The 25,779-nt window shown below is 39.8% G+C and overlaps 1 protein-coding gene across 2 annotated transcripts in view; it reads right to left on the bottom strand.

The window, feature by feature from the left end:
* Positions 1–25,779, bottom strand: part of HERC5 (HECT and RLD domain containing E3 ubiquitin protein ligase 5) — a 42,703-nt gene that overhangs the window by 8,682 nt on the left and 8,242 nt on the right. For both annotated transcript variants that reach the window (XM_032400793.1, XM_032400794.1), the window contains exons 5-16: positions 25,121–25,212; positions 24,491–24,621; positions 22,128–22,273; positions 20,916–20,992; positions 20,017–20,120; positions 18,402–18,461; positions 16,137–16,230; positions 13,089–13,278; positions 11,490–11,644; positions 6,057–6,170; positions 4,830–4,940; positions 2,753–2,923 (exon numbers count right to left, since the gene is read on the bottom strand). In XM_032400793.1, the coding sequence (XP_032256684.1) occupies positions 2,753–2,923; positions 4,830–4,940; positions 6,057–6,170; positions 11,490–11,644; positions 13,089–13,278; positions 16,137–16,230; positions 18,402–18,461; positions 20,017–20,120; positions 20,916–20,992; positions 22,128–22,273; positions 24,491–24,621; positions 25,121–25,212 (1,445 nt within the window). The remainder of the gene's footprint in view (positions 1–2,752; positions 2,924–4,829; positions 4,941–6,056; positions 6,171–11,489; positions 11,645–13,088; positions 13,279–16,136; positions 16,231–18,401; positions 18,462–20,016; positions 20,121–20,915; positions 20,993–22,127; positions 22,274–24,490; positions 24,622–25,120; positions 25,213–25,779) is intronic.

The raw sequence follows: 25,779 nt of genomic DNA, 5'->3' as shown, positions 1-25,779 counted from the left end.
ACTCATTTAATAATCATTAAGAGTGAACATTACTTGTGGACCCAAGTATTTGGTAAGCACTATGGTAAGCATCTTACTCGTTTAATCTTCACATTAATTCTGTGAGGTGATAAAGCTTCAAGAATGTAAATATTAGGGGCGCCTGGGTGGCTCAGTCATTAAGCGTCTGCCTTCAGCTCAGGTCATGATCCCAGGGTCCTGGGATCGAGACCCGCATCGGGCTCCCTGCTCGGCGGGAGGCCTGCTTCTCCCTCTCCCCCTACCTGCTTCTCCCTCTCCCCCTCTGCTTCTCTCTCTCTGTCAAATAAATAAATAAAATCTTAAAAAAAAAAAAAAGTCCTTAAAAAAAAAAAAGAATGTAAATATTAACTTCCCCAAGGTCACACTCAGTTAAGGGGTGCGGCCTAGATTTAATCCTATGTCTGTCAAGTCTCAGAGCCTGATGTCTTCAGCTACTAAACTGACCTCAATTGGCATCATTATTATATAATAAGGAATGTTAAGTAAAATGAAAATAAAGAAATCAAAAATAGTTGGATTTTCAAAGGCTGAAAAACCAGAGCACACATTAAGTTATCTATGGGCTTAGTTGTTTACTCCTTGAGAAGGCACCCATGGACACCAATCCCTTCCTAGGATGGTTCTACCACAACCCATCTTTGCTCCCTCAAATACTCACTCATTCCTGCCCTTCCTTCTTGGAATCCCTCACTTCAGTGTACAAATGTGTTACGGTCTCCCTTATTCTTAAAAGAAGAAAAAAATTTCAAGACCACTGTCTCCAATACAGATAATACTGGCTTCTACTCTAGGCTGCCAAATTCTGGAGAATCAGGTACACCAACTTCCAAACCTATTTCCCTACTTAAGTGCTCTCTTCAAGAGGACCAAGAACCTGTGCACCCCCAATTCCAAGGACTTGTTCTCACATCTCCTCTCGTTTTCATGAACACATTTTACACTTCCGATCACCTTTCTTCACACTCTTCTCCTCCCTTGCTTTCTCTTATAAAGCATTAAATAGGTTTTTATTTCTCTCTTCTTTTTCCTGCCGTTCTGTGCTGGTTCCATCCTTTCTGCTTTCCCTGGATGTTCAATTTCTCTTTAAACTTCACTTATCACCTGCAGGCATTTAACCTTCCTACCCACTCTACCTTCTCTCTGATTGACACACACTCCTGTCCAAAGGCCTACTCAACACTTCCTTCAGGATGTTCCACAGGCACTTTCCCAAAATCTCCTTTTACTGGTTTAACTGGATGAATGCCTCTTCTATTTTCTAGAAATGCAAGTTTCAAACCTCAGTGAATTATTCAAAATCTTTATAAGACCAGGTTTTGGGGCACCTGGGTGGCTTAGTTGGTTAAGCATCTGACTCTTGGTTTCGGCTCAACTCATAATCTCAGGGTCCTGATACTGAGCTCCGTGTCGGGTTCCCTGCTCAGTGCAGAGTCTGCTTCAGATTCTTTCTCCCTCTCCCTTCCCCTGTGCTCCTTCCCTCTCTAAATAAATAAATAAAATCTAAAAAAAAGAAAAAAGACCAGGTGTCAAATCCTAACTCTGACCCTTTCTATGGGCAAGCTCCTTCATCTGACAGAGCCTCAGTTTTCTCACGAGATTATCAGAAAGATTAAACAGAATAACACATGCAAAATGCCTCACATAGTCTGGAAAATGGTGGCTGCTCATCATATGTTTAAAAGGGATGAATGAACTATAAAAGTGAAACTAAAATAACTCAGTGGACTGGCTGGCCATTACAGGCAAGATTCACATAATGAGTTTGTTCCATTTTTAAAAATTATCTATGTACAAAAAATATGTGGCAATGCCACCCCTAAATGCAAACCCCAGTGCAACATACTGTTAAAATAGTGTCTTGAACTTCAGTCAAGTCATTCTCTAATCTGCGTAGGGTAAGTGATAAACGAGGGTCTATCAAAAACACTCTAATAAATAGCATCAGGCAGATCTTTATTGTGATTAAGTGAAAAGTCTGGAACCTAACAGTTGGGCCCAAATCCTGGCTCTGATACTTCAGTTGAATTGCCCTTGGATAAGTCACCTTAATAGTTCTGTACCTCAGTTTCTCCATCAGCAAAATGAAGGAAAAACAGAACCTTCCATGCAGTGTCACTGGAAGGGTTACCCAAGTCCTTGTGAAGCATTCACAATGTTCTTGGCACAAGGAAAACGTTCACCAGATTTACTAGATATTATTATTATTCTGTGTCCAATATCTACTAGTAAGACAAGTTTTATAATAACTAAACCAGAGATCATTTATGTTCAGAACATGGGGATTTCCACAATAATACCCTCAAAAAACTACAGAGTCAATAAAGAGGACGTTCTCTTTTCCACAAAGCAATCTGGGCTCCTGCATGAGAGCAGGAACAAATCCTCAAATCTCCTCCATGTCAACCTCATCTCACTGGAACCCTTCCCAAGGGGTGACTGGCCAGGCTGGGTCAGGCCTCAGGAGGGATGGGACCTCTTAGGGCTAGTTCTGGACTTCCTACCTGCCCAGGCTGGGGGAGGACCACCCTTTCACCCGCTGCTCCTCAGCCCAAGAGCACCAAGTGCCCGCAGCTATTCCCAGCAGTTCCCAGCTAAGTGGGGAATCAGGGAAACTCCCAAACAGACAAGCTCCATGGCAAAGGGAGATTCTTTCTTCTCCGGAAGACCCACTGTTACATCCTTTTAGGTTTTCCTTCTCTCAGCAGCAAAAACATTAAGAATTATACTTTACCATTAACTCCCTCCTCAGATCTTCATTCTCAAACAGATTTAGGTGACTCAAAACATCCTCAATCAAGTGACTCCTTCTGACTGTTAGATTGAAAGTGGGCAGCAAAGCTAATTCGGACCCTCCTTGTTCCACAATTCCAGCCAACCGCATACAAGCTTTAAATTTTTTCTCCTAGAAAAACAGAAATGTTTCACTCAAAAAAAAAAAGGGGGGGGGGTGCCTGGGTGGCTCGGTCGGTTAAGCGTCTGCCTTCGGCTCAGGTCATGGTCCCAGGGTCCTGGGATCGAGCCCCGCATCCAGGCTCCCTGCTCCGCGGGAAGCCTGCTTCTCCCTCTCCCACTCCCCCTGCTTGTGTTCCCTCTCTTGCTGTTGTCTCTCTCTGTCAAATAAATAAATAAAATGTTAAAAAAAAAAAAAAAGAAATGTTTCACTCATTTCACCATTTACTCTAAGTGGGAATTTATAAAGTGGAATAGGTTGGTTCAGTTTATTATGAGTGCTTGTCACGAACATTTATGAACAGAGCCTTATACACATAAGCCACTGGAGAGAAGCTATACATTCAGCATTCACCCTCAGTGAGCCGAAGAAACACCTAGGAATGAAAAGCCAACCAGTGTAAGCAGGAAAGTGACCAACTGTGGGCTCCACTGGTCCACTTTATCCTGCAAACACAATTATTAATACTTCAGTTACCAAAGCTAACTACCATCATTAGGCTAAGAGAATGATTAGCAAACACTGAAGCAGTGTGTTGAACATAAGCTTCTCATTTGGAAAAGAAGTTCAGAAAGAAAGCATGCTGCAGGAAACTTCAGGTATGAGAGACCTCTCAAGATATCCTATTCTAGGAGGACTCTGAGAAACAAACTGAGGGTTTTAGAGGGGTGAGCCCAGTGATGGGTATTAAGGAGGGCACGTACTGAATGGAGCACTGGGTGTTATACGCAAACAATGAATCATGGAACACTACATCAAAAATTAATGATGTACTGTATGGTGACTAACATAATAAAATTAAATTAAAAAAAAATAATCACACAAAAAAAAGGTTTCCTATTCTAGGAGGAAAACCCAACGAGAGATTTTAGGGCACAGATAATCTAAGAAGTTACATATGAGACAGAAAGACAGACACACACGCACACACACACAATGATTGTCTAGCTGACCAAATGGCAATTTGAGACCATTCAAGTCTAAGGCTCTCAGGACAACAATGAACAAATACCGGGTCCATAAAATTATTACTGGAGGCCTGTTTAAAATTAGGAGAGAAGAGTTATAAGAGTTGAAGGAAAATAAAGTTCTTGTACCTTTTTACCTTCCATTTTCCTTTGTTAAATATTTCATCAACGGTCATATTCATAAATCAATTTCCCATTTTGTTTTAAAATGGTTAACTGTATTATGTAAAAGTATCTACTGTTATGACATATATTTGAATATGATTCATATCTATACATATCCAGATGCATATACAAAAGTGATAATAAGAGCTAACACTCTTGGGCATTTTCGTTTCTGGAGGCATTTTCAATAGTCCAGTTTTAAGTTCAAAATCACTTTTTGGATATGCTGACAAACAGAACCAACTCACCTCATGACAGTTCACTGAAAAGAGGATCCTTTTTACAAACCGTGATCATGGCACCATTAGACTACCAGCCATCTATGTGTGTCTGCATTTCAAGAATTCTGTCACCTCTATTCCCACTGCTCTGTTTTTTAATTAGCCTGGGCTCCTTAAACATGGGTTTGCTAACCCCAGTCAAGCCCGTCCGCTATGCCTCTCTGAGTACCACACAGAGGCCTGCATACAGGGCCCAACCTCAAGGTGAAAGCCCCACAACTAGGTCAGCTGCCCATGCTCTCTCCTCCACTACTGAGGCCCTAATGTGCCTCAAGGCCAAGCCAATCCAAATTAGGAGTCTTTCTTGCCACCTTCATTAGAGTCTAAGCTCCATGAGTGTTACAACCATTGGTTTCAATGTTATCAACCTCCAAAATATTGTATATTTAAGAAGGTATATATCATTTGATTTGTTTATGAAGACAAAGAAATAGGAATACATACCTGTATTTTTAAAAGCGAATCTGCGTACAGTAGTTTGATTTTCGACAGAATATTAAAGATAAACGGAAAATGACTGAATATGACTGGATACTGAGTGTTTACTGAAGTGTCCTAAAAATGGAAATGACAAGAATTCTGACAAATGAAAGAACAGAGGAATCTTACACCTTAACGCACAGCCTAAAATCCCTGATAGTTAAAGGTCTCCGTTCTAGCCAAAGCAACCCAAATTGCTGGCCAGTAGTACTTAGATATCTAAAATTCTAAGAAAATGTTTTGTATGTATCAATGAAAGGCATGTAAACCTAGTATTTAAAAATATATATATAAATAAAAATAAACCTAGTATTTTTCAGTGCCTTATTTAATTTAGCTATCAATTATAAACTCTAGACACTTTCTCAAAGAGTTTGTTCTGCTGCACTGTGCACCTGTGAAATGTAAATCAGTTCAGATGCACTTAGTAAATAGGGGAATGATATAATGTAGACAGCTGATGAGCTCATACATGATTTCTGCCAGTCAAGGGTCGATGTGGTAGGAGCAGAATTACAATCTTCAGAGAGAAGGAAAAAAATCTCAGGTCAGCTGCTGAACTGGCAGCAACAGCCCTTTAGCTTTAGGAATATAAAAGGATACACCCAGAGCCACCCCTAAAGTTGCAGCCCTATTCTGTTGGCTCCTGGTGGGTCATGCTGCCCTGTATACCCACCTAAGAGAGCCCCACTTGTTATCTGTGTTATCTCAGTACTACCAATCCTCTCATTAGAGTGTGAACAGATATCTATCCTTTTGTTTGGTGTGTTTTCATATTCTCATGGCACTCTCCACAAGCAGCTTGCCTGGTTGATCCAAGTGATCTAAGGTAGTAACCACTTTTCTCTTAGGGTTCTGGCTACAAAATTGCACTGGTTTTGAGGGGTCTGAGATCTCGCCTTTCCTGTAAGCCCTGTTATTTCTACTGAGCAATTTTGCAGGGTGCAAGGATATTTGGAAACCCATGCACAGAGTTTAGGCACAAATACCTACATTAACGCACTGGTGATCAACTTCCCCCTTTGAACATACCACAACTGGGGTGCCTGGCTGGCTTAGTCGGTGGAGCATGCAACTTTTAATTTCAGGGGTTGTGAGTTTGAGCCCCACACTGGGTGTAGAGATTACTTTAAAAAAATAAAATCTTTACAAAATAAATAAATAAATAAATAATAAACACGCCATACTTACGGAGTTAATTTTCCAAGCAGACCTTCTGTAGGCATCCCCATAAAAATCAAGCCAGTGTGTAAGCTCATTTACTTTGAAAATATTTTCAGGCAGTTGACACACAGCCTGGTTTACCTTTAATAAAATATGGCCCGTGAGAAAGTTTTATATGTAAAGACAATTCTGCTTTATGCCTATTACTTAGATTATCAGCATAACTAGCAAAATAAACACTCTTCCAATGACCAGAATATAAAGTTCTATACAATACCTCCACTGGCAAAGCCCCAGATTTTCAGGAACATAAAGAATACCTATGATTTAATAGCAGAAATTGATGATATGCAATAAACTCCTACTTACTTTTAATTCATAGAAAAGCTTTAAAGAATTTTAGGTCCAGAGAAAAATACAGTGCAATATGAATCCAAAGTACTCTGGGGCCCAATATTTCATGTTATATTCTTCAGAGCTTAACAATATACGATTTACAGATGTCCCCCTCTGGAAGGCATGTGTGGAACATTCCCCTCCTCAACTGTGGGGCTGTTTTCCAGCCTTCCATCCCCGATGACTGGGGTCATGACATGCACATAGACACCCTGCAACAGTGCTAACCAGCAGTCAGTGAAGACACTGATAATGACACTAGATGCTTTGGCCATGAGTGACCATCAGTATTTGACACAGATGGGCACAGACTTGGCCTAAATGACTCATTCTCAAGAGGTCCTCTAAAAGCCCCTCTTGGCTTTCATTCACCTGGAATATTCTTACTAACCCTGGCCCAGACCCCAAATGATCCAAGCCTCCCAGTACCACCACCCACAGAATCATGAAGCTGTTTCAACCCCGTAATATGGTCCTCTGGACCCTGCTGCTCTCAGTCCTGCACATCCCCAGTTATGGAAAAAGTGGGTGTTTTATCCTTGCAGCTTCCTGTGGTCTCCTTTCTGAGGTTGGGGAGGGAGCCTGACAAATAATCTAATGTCACTGTTAGAGTCAAAGGTAAAGCAGGATCCCTTGAGGATTTTTGTTGCTGCTTCAGTATTTCTCAGGATTCTTTTTTTGTAAATGGAAAAAGCTCATTAGAATATACTTTCCCCAAGCTCTTCAGTCAATTTTTCAAAACCCAAACTACTTTTTTTATTAATATTTCTCTTTTGTACAAAACCTTTAAAAACATCCAAAGATGGGCACTGCTTTTCAGCAGTACGGCAGAATTCTTTTTTTAAAGCAGTATAGCAGATTAGGTATCTTGATTTACTGAAAACAACTAGAAATACAGGATAAAGTGTAAACAAATATTTTTAATGCAACACCAATATTCTAAGTAGATACGAAATAATCAGGTCAAAAACAAGGTGAAAGTGGCATTTGCCTTGAGAATATTTGCCAAACCTGGTGAACTTGAACTTCAGTTTGCAATTGTTGGGGCTTTGGGGAAATAAACAAAACCTAGACTCTGTTCAAATTATGGGGCCAATAATAGAACGCCAACTCATAAATCTGGGATCCAAAAGGGCTAACCCATCAGAGTGAGGGTAAACTAGAAATGAAGAGCCCATCCCCACACCTTGACCCCAAGCCCAGGAAGCAAACTGCAGCTAGTTAAAATGGTGCCAAGTTGCAGAAAAAAATGTCACCTACAGCATTTGCAATCACGAAAGCACTTTCCTGAAAATTCACACACCACATTCAGACCACACCTAGAGATCTAAAGAGCTTCAAGCCAAGAATTTAATTTAAGGTAGTACCAAACTGAGGTGGTGTCTCCCAGAGTCTGGTAGAAGCAAATCCTACCTGGAGAAACGCAGCCCTCAAAAAATTCCAAAAGATAATGTTCCAAAGGCAAATATCACACACACACACACACACACACACACACACACGTCACAAAACACGATAAAGAAGGCACTATGAGGAAGATTCAGTGGAAGCAAGAGAGGGCAAAGCTGACCTGTAAAGACTTCAGATACCAGAGGTATAATGCATATAGATTTAAATAAGCAAAAGGGAAGCTTGAAAATAAAAGATGAAGATATCCTACATAATGACCAAGAAAAAAAATTTCAAAGAAACAATGGGAACTTTTGGAAGTGGAAAACATAATACTTGGAATAAAAACTCAAAGGGCAGTTTTATTAGCAAACAGAAATCACTAAAAATAGATTTCATGGACAGAAAGATATGGCTCCAACCCCAAAAAGAAGTCAGCCAGAATGGGATGCAATCACACAGAGAGATGGAAAATAGGACAGAAACATTAAGAGACATGGAAGACAGAGTGAGAAAGTCAGACATATAAATAACTGGAATTTCAGTAGGAAAGGAGGGAGTCAATATTTGTGTGGACTTAAAATGTTTAATGATTTAGGAACATCCTTTACCTATAAGGGTTATTTTCAAAAACCCCACAGTAAATATCCTATTTAATAGTGATATCCAATTTTTCCTTTAAAATCACAAACAAGGGGCACCTGGCTGGCTCAGTCTGCAGACCACGTGATTCTTGATCCCAGGGTTTTGAGTTCAAGCCCCACATTGGGTGTAGAGATTACTTCATAATAAAATAAAATCTTTAAAAATAAATAAATAAAATCACAAACAAAATAAGGAACCTACTATTGCCAACACTTCTATTCAACATTGTACAGGAAGGTTTAACCAGTGCAACACAGCAAAGGAAAGTAGTAAAATGTGAAAAAAAAAACATTTTTTTTTTTCAAAGATATGATTAGCTGCATAGGAAATACAAAATAATCTACAGGTAAGTTATTAGATATAATGTGGAAATTATAATATATATGTATATATATAATAAATGCAAATATATAAATGCATTCCTACAAATGAGAGATAATATAATTTTTAAAATTTACCATCTACAAAATCTAAAAAAAATTAAATATGGTGGAATAGATTTAACTAAACATAGCCTAGACTTCCACAGTAAAATAACAAAATTTTATTGCAAGACTTTAAAGACTACCTAATAAGTGGAAAAAATAGACACCACGAAGATTAACAATAGTAAAGATGTCAATTCTCCCCAAAGTGAAATACAGACTCAATGCAACTCCAATCAAATTTCCAGTAAGATTTTTTTGTTTGCATTGCCTATCATTAGGGAAGAGAGAGAATTTCAGTAAGTGGTGCTAGATAATTGTTTTCATATGGAAAATAACAAAAATTAATTTAAAATAAATGTCGAACTGGATTAAACACCAAATTGTAAAAGGCAAAGCTAAAAATCAATACTCCCTTTAGACCTGGGTTAAGAGTGGCCTCTGCTGGGGCGCCTGGGTGGCTCAGTCGTTAAGCATCTGCCTTCAGCTCAGGTCATGATCCCGGGGTCCGGGGATCGAGCCCCACATCGGGCTCCCTGCTTGGCGGAGAGCCTGCTTCTCCCTCTCCCACTCCCTCTGCTTGTGTTCCCTCTCTCACTGTGTCTCTCTGTCAAATAAATAAAATCTTTAAAAAAAAAAAAAAAAGTGGCCTCTGATCCAGGTCTATGATTTATTTCTTGGTCCTTGCCCTGGCCTTCCGGAATCCAGGCAATCCCCTTCTCAAAAAAGTAAAAGTAAGGAGCCTGTGGGGCCAATGGGACCTGACCACATGCGCAGGCCTCTTCCCCTGCGTGGTCTCTGGAGAGTGGACTGTATTAGAGCTGAGCACATCCCTAGGCTCTAGAGATGGCTACGGTGTGGCTGCTGTGGAGGCAGGGATGGAATGCAGACAGATGGGCTGAGGTGTCCACATAGGGGTCCATGATACCCCAAATGTGGGACAAAACCAAGGTAGGAAAAGAAGGCAGAGGACTTGGGGAGGCCTCTGTCTGAGCCTCCACCTCTCATGCAAAACTCTGTAAAGAGTCTGAGATTTCTAAATTCAAATCTGGCCTCCCCTGTCATTAGGAAGGTTTATTTGTCAAGATGGGTGGGTAGGGTATATTTTACTTTAGAGTAAATTTATTCCACAGTTTATTACCTAGATTTCTAACCTTCTAAATATTAGACATAGGTAGATGGGCCTCTGTTTGTACTCTTCTTCTGGCCCCAGCTATCATCCCTGTTACCAGTCAATCTAGGGCAGCCTTCAGGCCCAAGTCTTGTTGGAACGCAGCCTCACCCATTCATTTTTGTACTGCCTCCAGCAGCTTTCATGCTATGAGCTCAGAGTGCAGTGGTTGTGGCTCCAACGGAAACCCCGCTGCCTCCTGACTTAGGGTGATTAACTTAAAAACGTGAAGAAAAAACAAAGCTTAAAACAAGACCCAGAGAGTAAGAACTATAAAGGAGGAGATTTATTTGTATTAAAACTAAGAACGTGGGTTCATCAAAAAAACAAAACAAACCACCACAAAGTGAACAGACAAACAACAAACTGGGATATGGTATCTGCAACACACATAACTGACAAAGAACGCATTTACAAAATAAAAAGAACTCCTATACTCAGTTAAAAAAAAAAAAGTCAAACGATACATTTAAACTGAACAAAAGTCAGACATTTTACAGAAGAGGAAACAAGTACTGCAATTATAAATATGACAACATGTTCTCATGTATCAGAACCAGGGAAACAGAATTAAAATCATAATTTGGTATCATTTAATACTGAAAACATTTTCCAAATTTTAAAGTTAGACTTGGAGTAGCAGGGATTCTCATCATCTCCTGGAGAGGACTGAAATTAGTCCAAGCATTCTGGAAGGCAGTTTATCACTACCAATGAAGAACACACGCATATCCTACAGGCTATCAATGCCAGAACTAGGTATGGAAACTAAAAGCCAACTCTTAACACACGCATGCCAAGAGGTATGTACAAAAATATTTACAGCAGTATGTTTTCTCAAAGAAGAACACCTCCTCCCCAAAAGAACTGCAAGCAGCACATATATCCATCTCAATACCGGAATGGATGATTATGGGAAGATTCACACTATGGACTATAATACAGAAATGAAAATGAATGAAATACAGCCATAAATATTAATCTGGATGAATCTATAAAACAAAATGTTACACAACAAGCATGTATTCCATTCATATAGATTTCAAAAACAGCAAAATTAAGCAACACGGTCTTTAGAAATACATATAATCCTAAAACAGCAAAGGGAATGGTTAGCCCCAAATCCAGGATCATGGCTATCTGCAGGTGAGGGGGTGTGAGATACACAGGCATTTCTAAAGTCCTGACAACGGTGTCCTTGTTAATAACATGGGCAGTAGTTACACTACTGTCTGTCTCATTACTTTTCTTCAAACTGCACACAGATAAGTACATACACTCCTTGATATGCATGACTTAATTCACAGAAAACAAAAATTTAAAAATAGCAATATACATGTGTTTCCTGAGTCTGCTTAAGATTCAGGCCAGTTGAAACCAAGGGACTTTTGACAGCAAAATAAAAATCCATTGAGTGTCTGAAAGAGCCCTTACCCTATGCAGCTTTTTCAGTATTTCTAGGAGAGCCTTAACGTGGTAGTTGTTCTCAGAGCTTTCGGTCCAGTAGTGCAGCTGAGCAGTGATGGCTCTTTTAAACATCTGGACCAGCCTGATGAACGCGGGTTCCTGCAGAGACGCCCAGTACTCCTCTGAGGGATACAAAGGTAAGTCACTGTTGGCATGTCATTTCTCGTATGTATCAGAGTTACAAAAAACACATCTGTGATAAACTTTTTAGTAAATACAACTGTAATAAAAGTTTACAAATTTTATGTCCTTGAGAAAAATCCCTTGACAGTAACAAAACCACAAACTTAATCTAATTAATTTGTGGGGAAAATCCCGACAAGATGAGTCACTTTTTTTTTTTTCCCAGATAAAATAGCATGCTGTTTTAAAAACCAATTTAAGAATTAATCACAATTGCACAACTTTCTTTTCTCACTCCCAGCATGAGTTTTTAACTCTTAAAAAAACACCGCTCAGGGCGCCTGGCTGACTCAGTCGGTAGAGCATGCAACTCAATCTCACGGTTTTGAGTTCAAGCCCCACATTAGGCGTGGAGCCTACTTTAAAGAAAACAACTCTGGGGCTGTCTGGCTGGGTATATAGAGCACGTAACTCTTAATCTCAGGGTCATGAGTTCAAGCCCCATGTCGGTCCTAGAGTTTACTGAAAAGAAGAAAAAAAAAAAAAAAACACAAGCACCTCTCAGCATTGTAAAAAACCAAAAAATGCTTTAAACTAGCTTTTCATCACTTACCTAGATTTAATAAAACATTAGAAAAAATGGACTTCCTTGGGCTGAATATGCTGCTTGTGTCAAAAACCTCATTAAAATCTACTCAAGCCCCTAGACCTGACTTCCAGTGTACTTGAAATACAGGGAAAGGTACTTCAAGTGTACTTGTAATACAGGGAAAAGTGGAAATAATCAGACAGATTTAGATGTAGGGTGTTCTACATCTCCATCTACAGGACAACTGACCTAGACTCTTAACAAAAAAAAAAAAAAAAAGGCTGTAAAATGGGACAAGTGCAGAAATTTGAATATGGCCTGGATATTATGGAAATATGGACTAATTTTATTAGGTATGATAATGATGTGGCAACATAGGATCTCATATTCTTAAGAGATGTATGCTGAAATAGTATGGATGAAATGTCATGATGTTTTCAACTTACTTTTAAGTACTTCAGCAAAAATAAAAGGTAATCTGCTCATAAAGAGGGAAGCACACATGGCAAGAGGTTAACAGTCGTTGGCTCTAAGGTAGAGGGTATATGGATCTTCATGTACTGTTCCTTCAACTTCTATGTATGACATTTTTCATAATGAAAAGTTGAGAACAAAGGACCTCATGACCAAACCACACACGTACCATTACAAGAACTCTAAAAAGGTGGTAAAACAATCTATTTTGGATGACTACAGTAATTACTACAGCACCTTTACAATATACTAAAAATATGAACTAAAAAAAAAACAGGAACATATTTACAATTACTTAAGTTTTGCTCTAACTTTACCAGGGATGCGTTTCCACTGAGAGGGTGGTTGGAGTATTTTCAAATGTAAATCATCAGTCTTACCCAGAACCCCTAAAGATTGGTTACTCATGGCACAAACAGCCTCCGCAAACGGAACCACCAGGCTCTCCCAGTTGTTATAATCATGCATCATGGGACATTCAGGGAGAAGGAAGAAAATCTCTAAAGCTTCTTGGTGTGGAGAATGAAATGGAAGGTTTTTGAGCAGATTATCCCTGAGACATGTGGTTATCTGTGGTCAAAAAGGATCAGGGAAAAAAAGACACTCAAAACACAGCAAGAACTGGATGCAACTTGTAAAAAAATAAAATCTAGAACCTGGAGTTTCATTCCACCAAGAAACTGGAATAATCATTCAGTCCTAAAACCCATGTTTACATCCAATCTCACATAGCATCCCAACTACCTGAGGTGCAGATACGTGACAAGCGTTATCCCATTTAATTGCTGTGAAGCATGAAGGAGGTGGAGAAGAAATCATCTAAGAGTTATACTGGATGAACGAGGAATTCAGAACAGGCAGCCCTCCCAATAATAAATACTACATTCTACCCACTCATTCCACTATCACACCTCATTATCTTTAAAGAAAAAGAACGTGTAAGAACCCCAAAAAGTAACATGTAATTAATAACCCCACAAAAACAAAAAGCAGTAACTCCAGCAACATAAACCAACATGGCTTCCTCACAGGACCACCTGCCTCATCACAAACTCTCTCCACTACAAACTCAAGCTTTTAATCCTTCCAATCTCCATTTACCATTTCCCCAATTCAGAATGCAAGTGTTCAAGAAAAATTCAAATGCAATTCTGAATGTTTATGTTAGATGTGCCCAGGTAACAGAAATAATTTGTTTCAAAACCCAGTGAGAAGCTATAGAATACTCATTTGTCAGATATTAAGCTAAGTGATTTACATATGTTAATTAGGTCATTTAATCCTTGTAGTTCTTTAAGAACATATATGGTATTATTAACCCCATTTTATAGATAGGAAATCTATATCTGCTCAAGGGCACAGAACTAAGTGGGAACCTCTTCTGGATCTTTCTGACTCCAAAGCCCAAACTTAACTATTAAATTATGATATGAGCTAAATGAGATCTCTAAATGTACAAATTCTTATAATTATCTACTTTTATATCAAAACACTATGCCAGGCTCCTACTACATGGTTCAGTCTTTGGAGTGCACATACCCAACTACTCTATTTTAACACCTCTCGGTATCACACACCCCTCCTACCTCGGTGCTCATCAGCTGCCACATCACCAAACCTCCCAACCTCCCCCCAACCCTGCAGAACTCTGTGATCCTCTCACTTCAGCCATCTTGTTCCACACACTTGTGCCTCAGTGTACTTCCCTGACTGCCAGGAATGACCTTTCTGAGGTAGGCACATGGTAAACTCGTACTTCCTCTGGGGACCTTGTTTTGAGTACTCTAAGTAGAGATGAACATCCACTGCCCTAGTGATGACTGAATTCATTCATCCAGAAATATTTATTATTTACTAACTAGGTTCTAAGTGAGGCATTAGGGAAGACAGTGGAATGTAAAACACACCCAGTCTTCCCACTAATACCTGCATGTTTGTGTCTGTGTCCCTAACTGTTTTATAAGACAGGGAGCATGTCTCTTTCATTTTCACCAGGAGTCCGCACCACAGTGCCCTACACAGAGCAAGCATTCAAGTGTCTGCTGAGTGAAGAAATGAACTGCAAAAGTCTGTGAATCTGTGTCACAGAAACCTCAGAACAGAAACATTACAGGTCTTCTGAGCCAACTCTCTGGTCTGAAATAATGTAAGACTGCTCTACGATTACGTCGACTGCATATCATACAATATTGTTCTGGCACAACCAAGGTATAATTAGCTCTAGTGAGGAATTGGCCCAAATTCTTCCCTCCACAGATGCAGAAGTGGTGATCTTCCTACTAAATGCTGCAGAGTCCTGATAAAGGTACGTAACTGGGGATCCATTTTACCTCAGACCTCTAATAGGGCCATGGTTCTGCCAAGGTTAACAGAATTAAACTTTTCATCTTCCCTCAAGAGAAAGGAGTGTGTGTAAAGAGACCCTGCAGCTCGGACAGAGAATGCTGGTTTTGGAGGATACAGCAGGAGAACAGGTGAAGCAGGAGAGGAAGGAGGGAGAGATGACAGGGAGACTGAGAGAGAAAGAGAATGAGAGGTACAGAAACAGAAGCCAAGAGCAAATGAGCAGGAGAAGGGGGAGAGGGAGGGAGAAGGGAATGGAGAGAGGGGGAAGGGGGCACAGGGAGGAAGAAGGGGGGAGGGGAGAGGAGAAGAGAGCAGAGTGGAGGGGAGGGGAGGGGAGAAAAGAAGGGAGAGGGGCCCAGAGAGAGAGAAGTGAAAGAGAGAGAGAGAGAAAAGGAATGAGAGTGAGACCAGGAAAGAAACAGATTGAGAGAACATAAAAAATACTACCCCTAGATCAACCAGTATAAGAGAACAGAGAAATAAATTAATAAAGGCTACATCAAGAAAGGCTAACCTAATAAAGGAAACATGTTCGGAGCATTTGGCGAAGTGGGAAACTAAAGACAATAATAACAGTAGTGCAACAAAGAAGCAACAATCCCCCAGAGAACATTCTAGGACCTATAGAAAGGAAGTGCAATAGAACAAAACAGAGAAAAAGAATCCAGGTAGTCCCAGGTAAGGGGGATGTTCATACCAAAAAGTGTTCTCATTTCTACACTTACGTTTAAAATAATTGTAAATAACATGTTGTTCGTATTCTAGTGTACCAATCTCAAGAAATCCTTCAATCTTATAGCCATGAGTTGACAAAATTCCCTCTAGAGAGTGTATGCATCTGTTTATAGGTGCGTGTGTGTGTGCACAGATGAACCATTTAGACTATTTGTCATCTATGTGATTACCAGAGCAACCATTTCGCCGCAAGGGGGCCAACTTCCGAATGCTACCTGAATTTCACCGAATCTGGATGTGCTACAGTCTCAGACTCTCCTCAAAGTATTTCTTCTCAAATTCTGAATTCTTACAAAAAAATGTTTTATGTATTTTCTTTTTCTAAATAAGAATTTAAAGAATACCACCGTGTTAGCAATCCAGTCCTTCTGGGTTAACTCTTTAAAAGCGTTTCTTGCTTTATTTAAGTCCAAGTGAATAAGCATTGTTTCTGCAGCTTTTCTATAGAAGGAAGATAAATTTAAAAGTAGATGGATAAGTAAATGGAACAAGACACTTCAAAATTAAGTATTTTATCAGATTATTTATCCAGATGAAGCGTTTCTTCTAAACCTTATTTCATTTCAAGAAAATTCCTTTTTCCCTCAACTTTACAATAAAGGTAACTTGGCTAAATATAAATTCAATTGAAATATAGTTGACCACTTATGATTATTTCTAAAAGGCTAAAAAATATCAAGACCGCATTAACAATATATATACTATCCAAGTTTAACTCAGATATTATGTTATCTTAAATATTTATTTTACAAAAACAGCCACACACACACACACACAAAGGTTTTTCCCCATTTCTGGAAAAAATGACCATTTCTCCCAGTTACGTGAACTGAAAGTCAGGATCAAAAAAGGGGACTTCAGGGACGCCTGGGTGGCATAGTCAGTTAAGCATCCGACTCGGTTTTGGCTCAGGTCATACATACGTGATTGAGCCCCACCTCAGGCTCCACACTCAGCATGGAGCCTGCTTAAGATTCTCTCTCCCGCTCCCTCTGCCCCTCCCACTCATGCTGGCTCTCCCTCTCTAATAAATAAATAAATAAACCTTTCAAAAAAGATGAGGGGGCTTCAGAGCAGTAAATTCTTAGTGTTGCAACAGAAAATTACTAATGAGGGGCGCCTGGGTGGCTCAGTCAGTGAAGCGTCCGCCTTCAGCTCAGGTCATGATCCCAGCATCCTGGGATCAGGCCCCCACGTTGAGGTCCCTGCTCAACGGGGAGCCTGCTTCTCCCTCTCTTTCTGGCTCATGCCTTCTCTCTCTCTCTCTCTCTCAAATAAAATCTTTAAAAACAAATTACTAATGAAGTGTTTAAGTATCTTGTGAATTATTTATTCTTAACATATTTATGTTCAATGTCTTAGAAATAGACACATTGTAAAATAATACAAATATTTAGTGTCTCGAAAGAGAAAACATTCTTAAGATAAATATATAAATATTTAGAAAAGGAGGTGCAAAGTCGTTCTTTCATATTTAAAAATTCAAAGAAACCTTAACACCTTGTAACAGTAAATTGTAAATTAATTAAGGTATGTCCTTCCCATGGAATACCATGCAGCCATTACAATGACATTAAAGAAAACTACTGAATAATATGAACTGAATAAAATAGGAAATGGACAAGTACATTAAGTATAAAGTAATATATAAAATAACATAATCACATTTTTAGAAAAAAAAAATCACAAAAAAAGATATATACACAAAAGCTATTCCTCTTAAGTGGTGGATTATGGGTGATTTTCATTTTTTTTTTTTCGGTCACAGGTCTTTATTTTTGACATTTTCTACAGTGCGCATGTATTTGCTTTCATTACAAAAAGTTAATTTTTAGGGGTGCCTGGGAGGCTCAGTCAGTTAGGTGTCCAACCTTTGATTTCTGAGGTCATGATCTCAGGGTTGTGAGATCGAGCCCCATGTCGGGATCCATGCTCAGTGGGGAGTCTGCTTGAGATTCTCTCTTTCCCTCTCCCTCTTGCCTCCCACCCCACACACGTGTGCGTGCTCTCTCTCTAGAACAGAAATAAAAATTTTTTAAAAAGTTCATTTTTAAAAAGACAAACACAGAGCGAATTATTTTACCCTCATGCCATTTTCTTTACAATCTTTCATTTTATTGAAATACAATCGACGTATAACATTATATTAGTTTCAGGTGTGTATAACATAATGAATTGACGTATGTATATATATTGCAAAATAATTACCAATTAGTCTAGTTGACATCCATCACCACATAGTTAAAAATTTTTTTCCTTTTTATAAAGATTTATTTGAGAGGGAGGAAGAAAGAGAGAGAGAGAGAGAGAGAGAGAGAGAGAGAGAGAGAGTACGAGCACAAGAGCAAGGGGAGGGAGAAGCAGACTCCCCACTGAGCAGGGAGCCCGATGCGGGGCTCAATCCCAGCACCCTGGGACCATGACCTGAGCCAAAGGCAGATGGTTAACCACTGAGCTACCCAGATGCCCCCCAATTTTTTTTTATAATGAATACGTTCAAGATCTACTCTCTTAGCAACTTTCAAATATATAATCCATTAACTATAGTCACCATGCTGTACACAGTATTTTTAACAGGATCTTTAACTTTATAAATATATTATAAATATTACCTTTCCCTTAAAAAACTTCCAGTCAGACAAGCAGGAGAGGAAAATATCTCTCTGATTTCCCTGTATTAGGAATAAGATGGTGGTTAAAACAAATCATACTGTATGCCTTTTTATGGCATGAGATATGATAAATAAAACATCTCCTAACCGTCCTTCAAACTTTTCTGTCTCTGATTTGTTTGCATTCTGCCTTGGGCATCTAAAAGTCTATTCCATTTTCCCAATCTCAAAATTTCAGTGGCAGATGTGAGTAATAAAAAGGTGTGTACTCAGAGAAGCCACAGGGAAAGAGGAGAAGGACGGACCTAGGGTATGTCCTTGAATAAATAAGACATTCCCATCCCACCCAGCTCTCCAAGCCCGATTTATTTTTGTTCCACTTAAGCGGGACAGAAAAAAATTACCAGAAATTAAATGGGAGGATGGGAGTGAGGAGAGTAGGCTCAATTCCAACTTGGAAGTAATAGCACCAGTAGTTTTTTTTAAATTATTGAAGTACAGTTGATGGAGAATGTCATCTAGGCTTCAGGAGTACGACACAGTGTTTTGACAGTTCCACACATTAGGCAGCACCCAGCAAGGTGAGTGCAGTCACCAGCACAGATCCGATCGACCATGCAGATTGTGATGCAGCTATTTTATACAACTACTTTTCGCAATTAGGAAACCATATCTAAAAGTAGCTCTAAAAGGAAACGTTTGTAAAAGTTAAGTATAATCTTTAAAGATGGTAGGAGTTGTATCGTTTTAAGCCAAGACTGCCCACACTGTTCAGCTGTGAAGAGGAGGTCCACAGACAAGTGGTTCTAAGGTCAAAGAGTGTTGGGAAATGATATAGGTTGTATCTCCTACTCAGAACAGTCACAATATATGCAAACATATCAGAGATCCAGAGAGGTCCTCCAGTAAAGAAAGCTGACCTCAAGGAGCTTACATGTTAGCTGTGATGTTTAATTTTAATGTGTCAACCCGACTAGGCTATGGTACCCAAATATCTGGTCAAACACCAATCCAGATGTTGCCGTGAAGATATTTTTTAGAGGAGATTCACATTCAAATCAACAGACTCTGAGTAAAGCAGATCACCCTCCATAATGTGGGTGTGCCTCATCCAATCGTGGAGGGCCGAAGAGAAAAAGGTTCCCAGGCATGGAGAATTCTGCCTCGACTGCCTTCTCACTCAAGCTACAGTACTAACTCTCCCCTGGGTCTCCAGCCCGCTGGCCTGCATTACCTATTTAGCACTTGTCAGTTCCTACAACTGCATAAGCCAACGCCTTAACAATAAGTCTGTCTATACATACATACACACACACACACACACACACACACACACACACACACACACAGAGTCAGTTCCTACAACTGCGTAAGCCAACTCCTTAAAAATAAATCTGTCTATATACACACACACCCTTAAAAATAAATCTGTCTACACACACACACAGACACACACATACACACACCCCTATCTATCGGTTCGGTTTCTCTGAAGACCTCTGGCTGATGGACCATGGTGGACCACAAAACCTCACATCTCTTACTGTGCAGAACCAGTCAGGGGGGAAAGGCTACTTTACAGAACTCTATGAGGAGAGAAACACAGGGGTTGTACCTTTTTGTATTTTGCCACTGTTTAGTCCCCACGTCAGCAATCCACCTCTTTATGGTCCCTTCATTCAGTGTAGGAATTTTCCTCCTCAGATTAACATAGGGATTCTGTACATAAACAAGCAAGTAAAACAAAGCAATTTAGACACCACAGAAATAGGTGTCCAACTTTTAGGCACATTCTAAGGATACAGGGTAATACTGATTTTTTTTTTTTGCAGGGCTCGATCCCAGGACCCTGGGATCATGACCCGAGCCGAAGGCAGACACTTAACGACTGAGCCACCCATGCGCCCCAATACTGATTTTTAAAGAGGATAATATAGCTGTGGGAAATCCTGAAGTAAGATTTCACCAAGATGTAATCGATCATTTGTTTGCCTAGTCGTCAATTTCTTGTCCAAGGGGCTTAAATCCAAGGTAAATTTCTCTGAGTGCTCCAACACTCAGCACTTCCTACACATATAATCAGATTAAAATGAGCAGCCTCAAGGGGAAGATCCTTTGTGTAGGAGTGGGCAGAACTTGGTTTGCCTCAGCAAAGTAGGGTGAGGAGGTTATGAACTCATGATTCACAGGCCTGTGAACCTGGGGTCTTTTTTAGTACTGGCCAGCAAAATCATATTAGAATGTCAACCTGATGGCTTGCTAGGATACCGACCTAATACCATTGGCAGGGCAAAGGAAAGATCTAAGGAAATCTGATTTGACACTTACCAGAGACAAATCTGTTGATTTCTTTGAGTCAATACTTATGTATTTTTGACAATAAAGGATCCATGTTTATTCCCTAAAGGTCAGCTTAGGAACTAAATGATTCTGGAATTCACCACACTTGGATCCTGAAACCCTTCAGTTTGCTTAAAATACCAAGTTATAAAACATCTAGAGATCTATTTTTACCTTTTTTCCCATCCAGAGCAAAATGCTTTGATTCCCTCCAGCAATCAATATTAACTCCTTTTCTGAAGTACGGCTTTCTGAAAGGGAGACATAGAAAGTAAGAGTGCAGAAAGTGACCGGCACAAACATGCACACTCAATTTAAATCATTTCAGATTCTTCTTAAACTTAGTCCTTTTCTCTTTATGATACACAAAGACTCAACACATTTCCCACCCATGAAGCAGAAATATACATTTCCTTCAGAGTAAAGTCTAGCTGGCAAACACAGGCGATATACAAGGTTGACAGGTGACATCAGTCTGACATACATAATTAATGTAAATGCTTATATATAAAATAGTCAAACCAGTATTTGATTAGTTAGCTGATCCCTGGTTTAATTCAGCTCTCATTACCAAAAGCCATATTCTACAACTCAAGATTTAACCAGTAACTACTGGCTATAAAGAATGTAAATATTTAAAGTACTTCAAAAATCTAAGTGGTTGTAAGAAATCAAATATATGAACTGCTCAAAGAAATAACCCTACTGTTCATTTTCCCAGAAGAACTTAAGAGAATTCTGGTACCTTGGGTCACCAACTAAGGTTTCAGAAGCATGTAACCAAAGTACTCCGAGACAGTTTCAATAGCAGAGTGTTTCGGAGCTGTGTGTGGCTCAGGCCACAGTTCAAATCTAGCCAAACCACTGACTGGCTGTAAGAACTGGCTAACCTTTCACCCTCCAAGTTTCTGTGCCCTCCAGTAAAATGAGCCTGAGAGCACACATCTCCCCGAACTGTTAAAGGACAGGTGAGATAACACACGTAAGGGCTAAGCACAGTTACAGTGCCTGGCATCGATCAGTTGCTCATCATTCTCGGGGGCTGAGGTGATTGTGAGTCAGTTACCAGGTGAAAACCAATCACCACGGAATTAATAGGTCTCCTGTGGCATATACCTCTGAATCCATATCATCTATTTTATGTTCTATCATTTTAGGTCCACATTAATCTTAATCTGAAGGGGTAAGAGAACACTAATGGTTATTTTGACTTCATTAATTATACTGAATATTTTAAGTTCTTTACAAGTAAAAAAATGAAACCAATGTTTAGAAAAGCTCCCTTCTTAGTCATACATTTTTTTTCCTTGTCACATTACACACTTAGAAAAATCAGTTTCTTGACAGTGGTATTTATGCCAAATCCTGTGCTCCTACAAAATTTACCAAATTTGAGTTCTTCATTTGATGGCAATTTCATGGGAAGTGGTATCAGCTGATTATGTGTTCCACCGTTTCCCAGTTGTCCTTCTTTTCCAGAACCAAAAGAAAAGACTTTCCCCAAATCAGAAACATAGGCAAGTGTGTGCCGCCTATTAAATAAAAGCACATATGGTCAATTCTCAATTATCTACAATGAAGAGAGTATGCAGCAACACGGTAAACTGCTGAAATTAGGTTACCCAGTGAGTGAAACTAATTCCTAAAATGGAATTAGGTGATCTCTTCTGAGCTCCCTCTATTTCCCAAAGACCTTACCCATAATGATTCCCTTACTGATTGGCTCCATGGCCTCTCCCATTCTAGAATGCATTAAGTAAAGAATTTGCCTTTGTCCTCAGTTCCTGGGAGGTAACCTCTAAGCCCTTAGAATTTCCCAGGTGATAGGAGTGTCTTTGTTATTCATGGCAAGCTCCTGAGATCACACCTACATTTGACCCAGGTGGCTCAGGAAGGGCCCCTCTGGCTACATGGAAGCCCAACCTACTGGGAGGGAGAGGCTGGATGTACAGTTCACTGCCAGGGGCAATGATCCAATCAATCAGGACTAAGCAATGAAACCCCAATTAACTCTGGACTTGGGTGTGCTTCCCTGAATGGCAATACTCTACACATTGCCATGTTCTGGGCTGGGAGGAGGTAATACCATCCCATCCATGATTCCAAGGGGACTGGACAGCGGGAGCTCCTTGTTTGGACTCCTCCTAGACTCTGTCCTATACATCACTTCCTTTGACTGGTTCTAATTTGTATCCATTTCTTATAATAAATGGGAATCTGACTTTAACAGTTTTCAGTGAGTTCTGAGCGTCTTTCCAGTGAATTCTCCTGTTAGTAGGGGAACTGCCCTGGTGTGTATTAAAGCTATCTCTTACGTGAGACTCCTCTTCTAATACATGCTACTTAAAAGAATGTTAAAAATCCAAGGTGGTGGTAATGTTCCCTTGAATGCAGAGAATCATACCATCCCAATAATCTGGTCTACTTTAATAAAATCCATTTATGTAATTTTACTCCAGGATCATAAAAGAATAGGTCTATAGACTAAAAAGTACATACACGAATTTTTTACACAACGATTTTGGTAAACAAACACATGAACCCAATATTCAGATAAGAGCCTGAATTTGCTTGTGTTTAATAAGGAAGAATTGCCCAAAAGAAGAGTATCTGATTGAAAAGATTTCTTAACCTCACCACAACCCAAAATCCCACTGGTGAGAAATGGACTGAATGATGTTCAAGGAATAACTAAGTAAGCCAAGGAGTTTGAGCAAGTTTTTCTACTTTTATTTAAAAAAAAAAAAAAAGGCTGTGAAAAATCAAACTTATCAGAATATTCTACTCAAACCACCACTGACTTTGTCTTATCCTCTACTGTGATCACTCTGAAAGAATTATAGTAACAGCATGTTGGCGTCTGAGGGGTTGTGAGAAAGTCATTACATCAATGAATAATCCTTTGTGATTCATGTTTATTTTTTCCCAAATAAATGACGTATTTTTCTTAAAGGTTAAAGTGTGTTTGAACAGTTACAAAGCTTTTTCACTAAAGGGGCAACAGAAAGTGAATAAATTTTCCCATTAAAAAAAAAAAAACCAATGCAGGGCATGCTTGCCTGGCTTAGTCTGAGGAGCATGCAACTCTTGATCTCGGGAGTTCTAGCCCCACGATGGGTATAGAGATTATTTAAATAAATATTTTTTTTAAAAAGCCAATGAAGGGGCACCAGGGTGGCTCCGTCGGTTAAGCATCTGCCTTCAGCTCAGGTCATGATCTCAGGGTCCTGGGATCGACCCCGCATCGGGCTCCCTGCTCAGTGGGGAGCCTGCTTCTCCCTCTCCCTCTGCCTGTCTCCCCCCACTTGTGTACCCTCTCTCTGAAATAAAATCTTAAAAAAAAAAGCCAATGAAAACAAATACATATACTAAAATAAAGATTATTATCTAATAATGTAAATTAAGCATCTTCATCCATGTGAAAATGTTTGATACTTTTACCTCAATCAAAAAAACTGATGGGAGGGCGCCTAGGTGGCTCAGTCGTTAAGCGTCTGCCTTCAGCTCAGGTCATGATCCCAGGATCCTGGGATCAAGTCCCACATCGGGCTCCCTGCTCGGCAGGAAGCCTGCTTCTCCCTCCCCCACTCCCCCTGCTTATGTTCCCTCTCTCGCTGTGTCTCTCTCTGTCAAATAAATAAATAAAAATCTTTAAAAAAAAAAAAAAAACTGATGGGAGTTTTATTAAACCACCTATCTAAATTTATGGTATTGATTTCATCAATTTTCACAGACACATTACAACTTACCTTCCACATGCTATCTGGGTCACCCTATTCCCAGCGAGCTCAGTCACCAAACGGGGTCTTAATTCATTCTGTGTGGAACTGTGACCGAGTTGCCCATATTTTCCAGCACCAAAAGTAAATACCAGCCCATCCTAAAGAAAGAAAACTTCTTATCAGATTCTAGAAAAATACAACAGTAAGCAATATTACTTAATAATTAATAAAATATTACTGAATTCAGTGATATTACTGAAAAATTAACAAAAGGACTACTGATAAGTGAATTAATAAAAGGACTATCAGGGGATCCTGGGTGGCTCAGTAGGTTAAGTGTCTGACTCTTGATTTTGGCTCAGGTCATGATCTTAGGGTCATGAGATCAAGCCCCACATTGGGCTCTGCACTGAGAGGAGTCTGCTTCTCTCCCTCTCTGCCCTTCCCCCACTCATGTGCACACACTCTCTAAAATAAGTAAATCTTAAAAAAAAAGACCATCAAAGCAAAGCCCCCAAATTATCAGGAGGACAATCCTGCATGTGGGAAGTCACCCTTCTTCTCAGGGAAATACTAAGTGCCCACACCCAGGTATTTTGTGCTTTTCCCACTATAAAGTTCTTCCAGAATTACCATCGGAGTCAAGGATACACGCACCGTTGTGAGCAGGGCAGTGTGAGAGCCACCACAAGCAAGAAATTCAACTTTCTGATTGTCCAGTGCTTCAATAAGGGAAGGAAAATCTTCACCTATGCAAGGAAAAGAACAGCTGACGTGATCCAAAGAGGACGCTGGAGTTCCGCGCTACTGGGAACATACCTGGACTGTCTCTCAGTTCCCAACACCTTCTGACAAGAAAGGCCTCTGTGTTGGTATATTTATTTTGGCCTAAAACTGGGGGTGAGGCAGTGGTCAAAGGGCCACACACAGCAGAACTCATGTGAAAGTGTCAAGCCACTTCCCAGAACCCACTCTTCTCCTGTTAGCCTAACTTGATTAATTGCAGCATATCTGGTATTTCCAATTCCCATCTAAAATCACCCTTTTAATGAACATAAAGATTCTTTCTTTTCTTTTAAATTCTCTACTACAGTGTCCCTGCCCTACACTACCTCTCCTTTCTTCTCACGATTTCCTTGTCAAAGCACTTAGAGGTTCAGCAAAAACAGTTTAACTTCTTTATTCCTTTCCCTCCTTTGAATCTTTTTCTAACATTGACTGTGGTTGCTTCTAAGTAATTAGCATTGGGCCACGTTGGGGAAAGATGCAGTATATGACCCAGTAACCCAGGGGAAAACAGGTGCATTACTACAGCT

This window comes from Phoca vitulina, unplaced genomic scaffold (assembly GCF_004348235.1).
Source record: "Phoca vitulina isolate PV1807 unplaced genomic scaffold, GSC_HSeal_1.0 scaffold3, whole genome shotgun sequence".
Lineage (NCBI taxonomy): Eukaryota > Metazoa > Chordata > Mammalia > Carnivora > Phocidae > Phoca > Phoca vitulina.
Note: the sequence above shows the minus strand (reverse complement) of the source record. Positions and strands in the feature narration are given on the sequence as shown.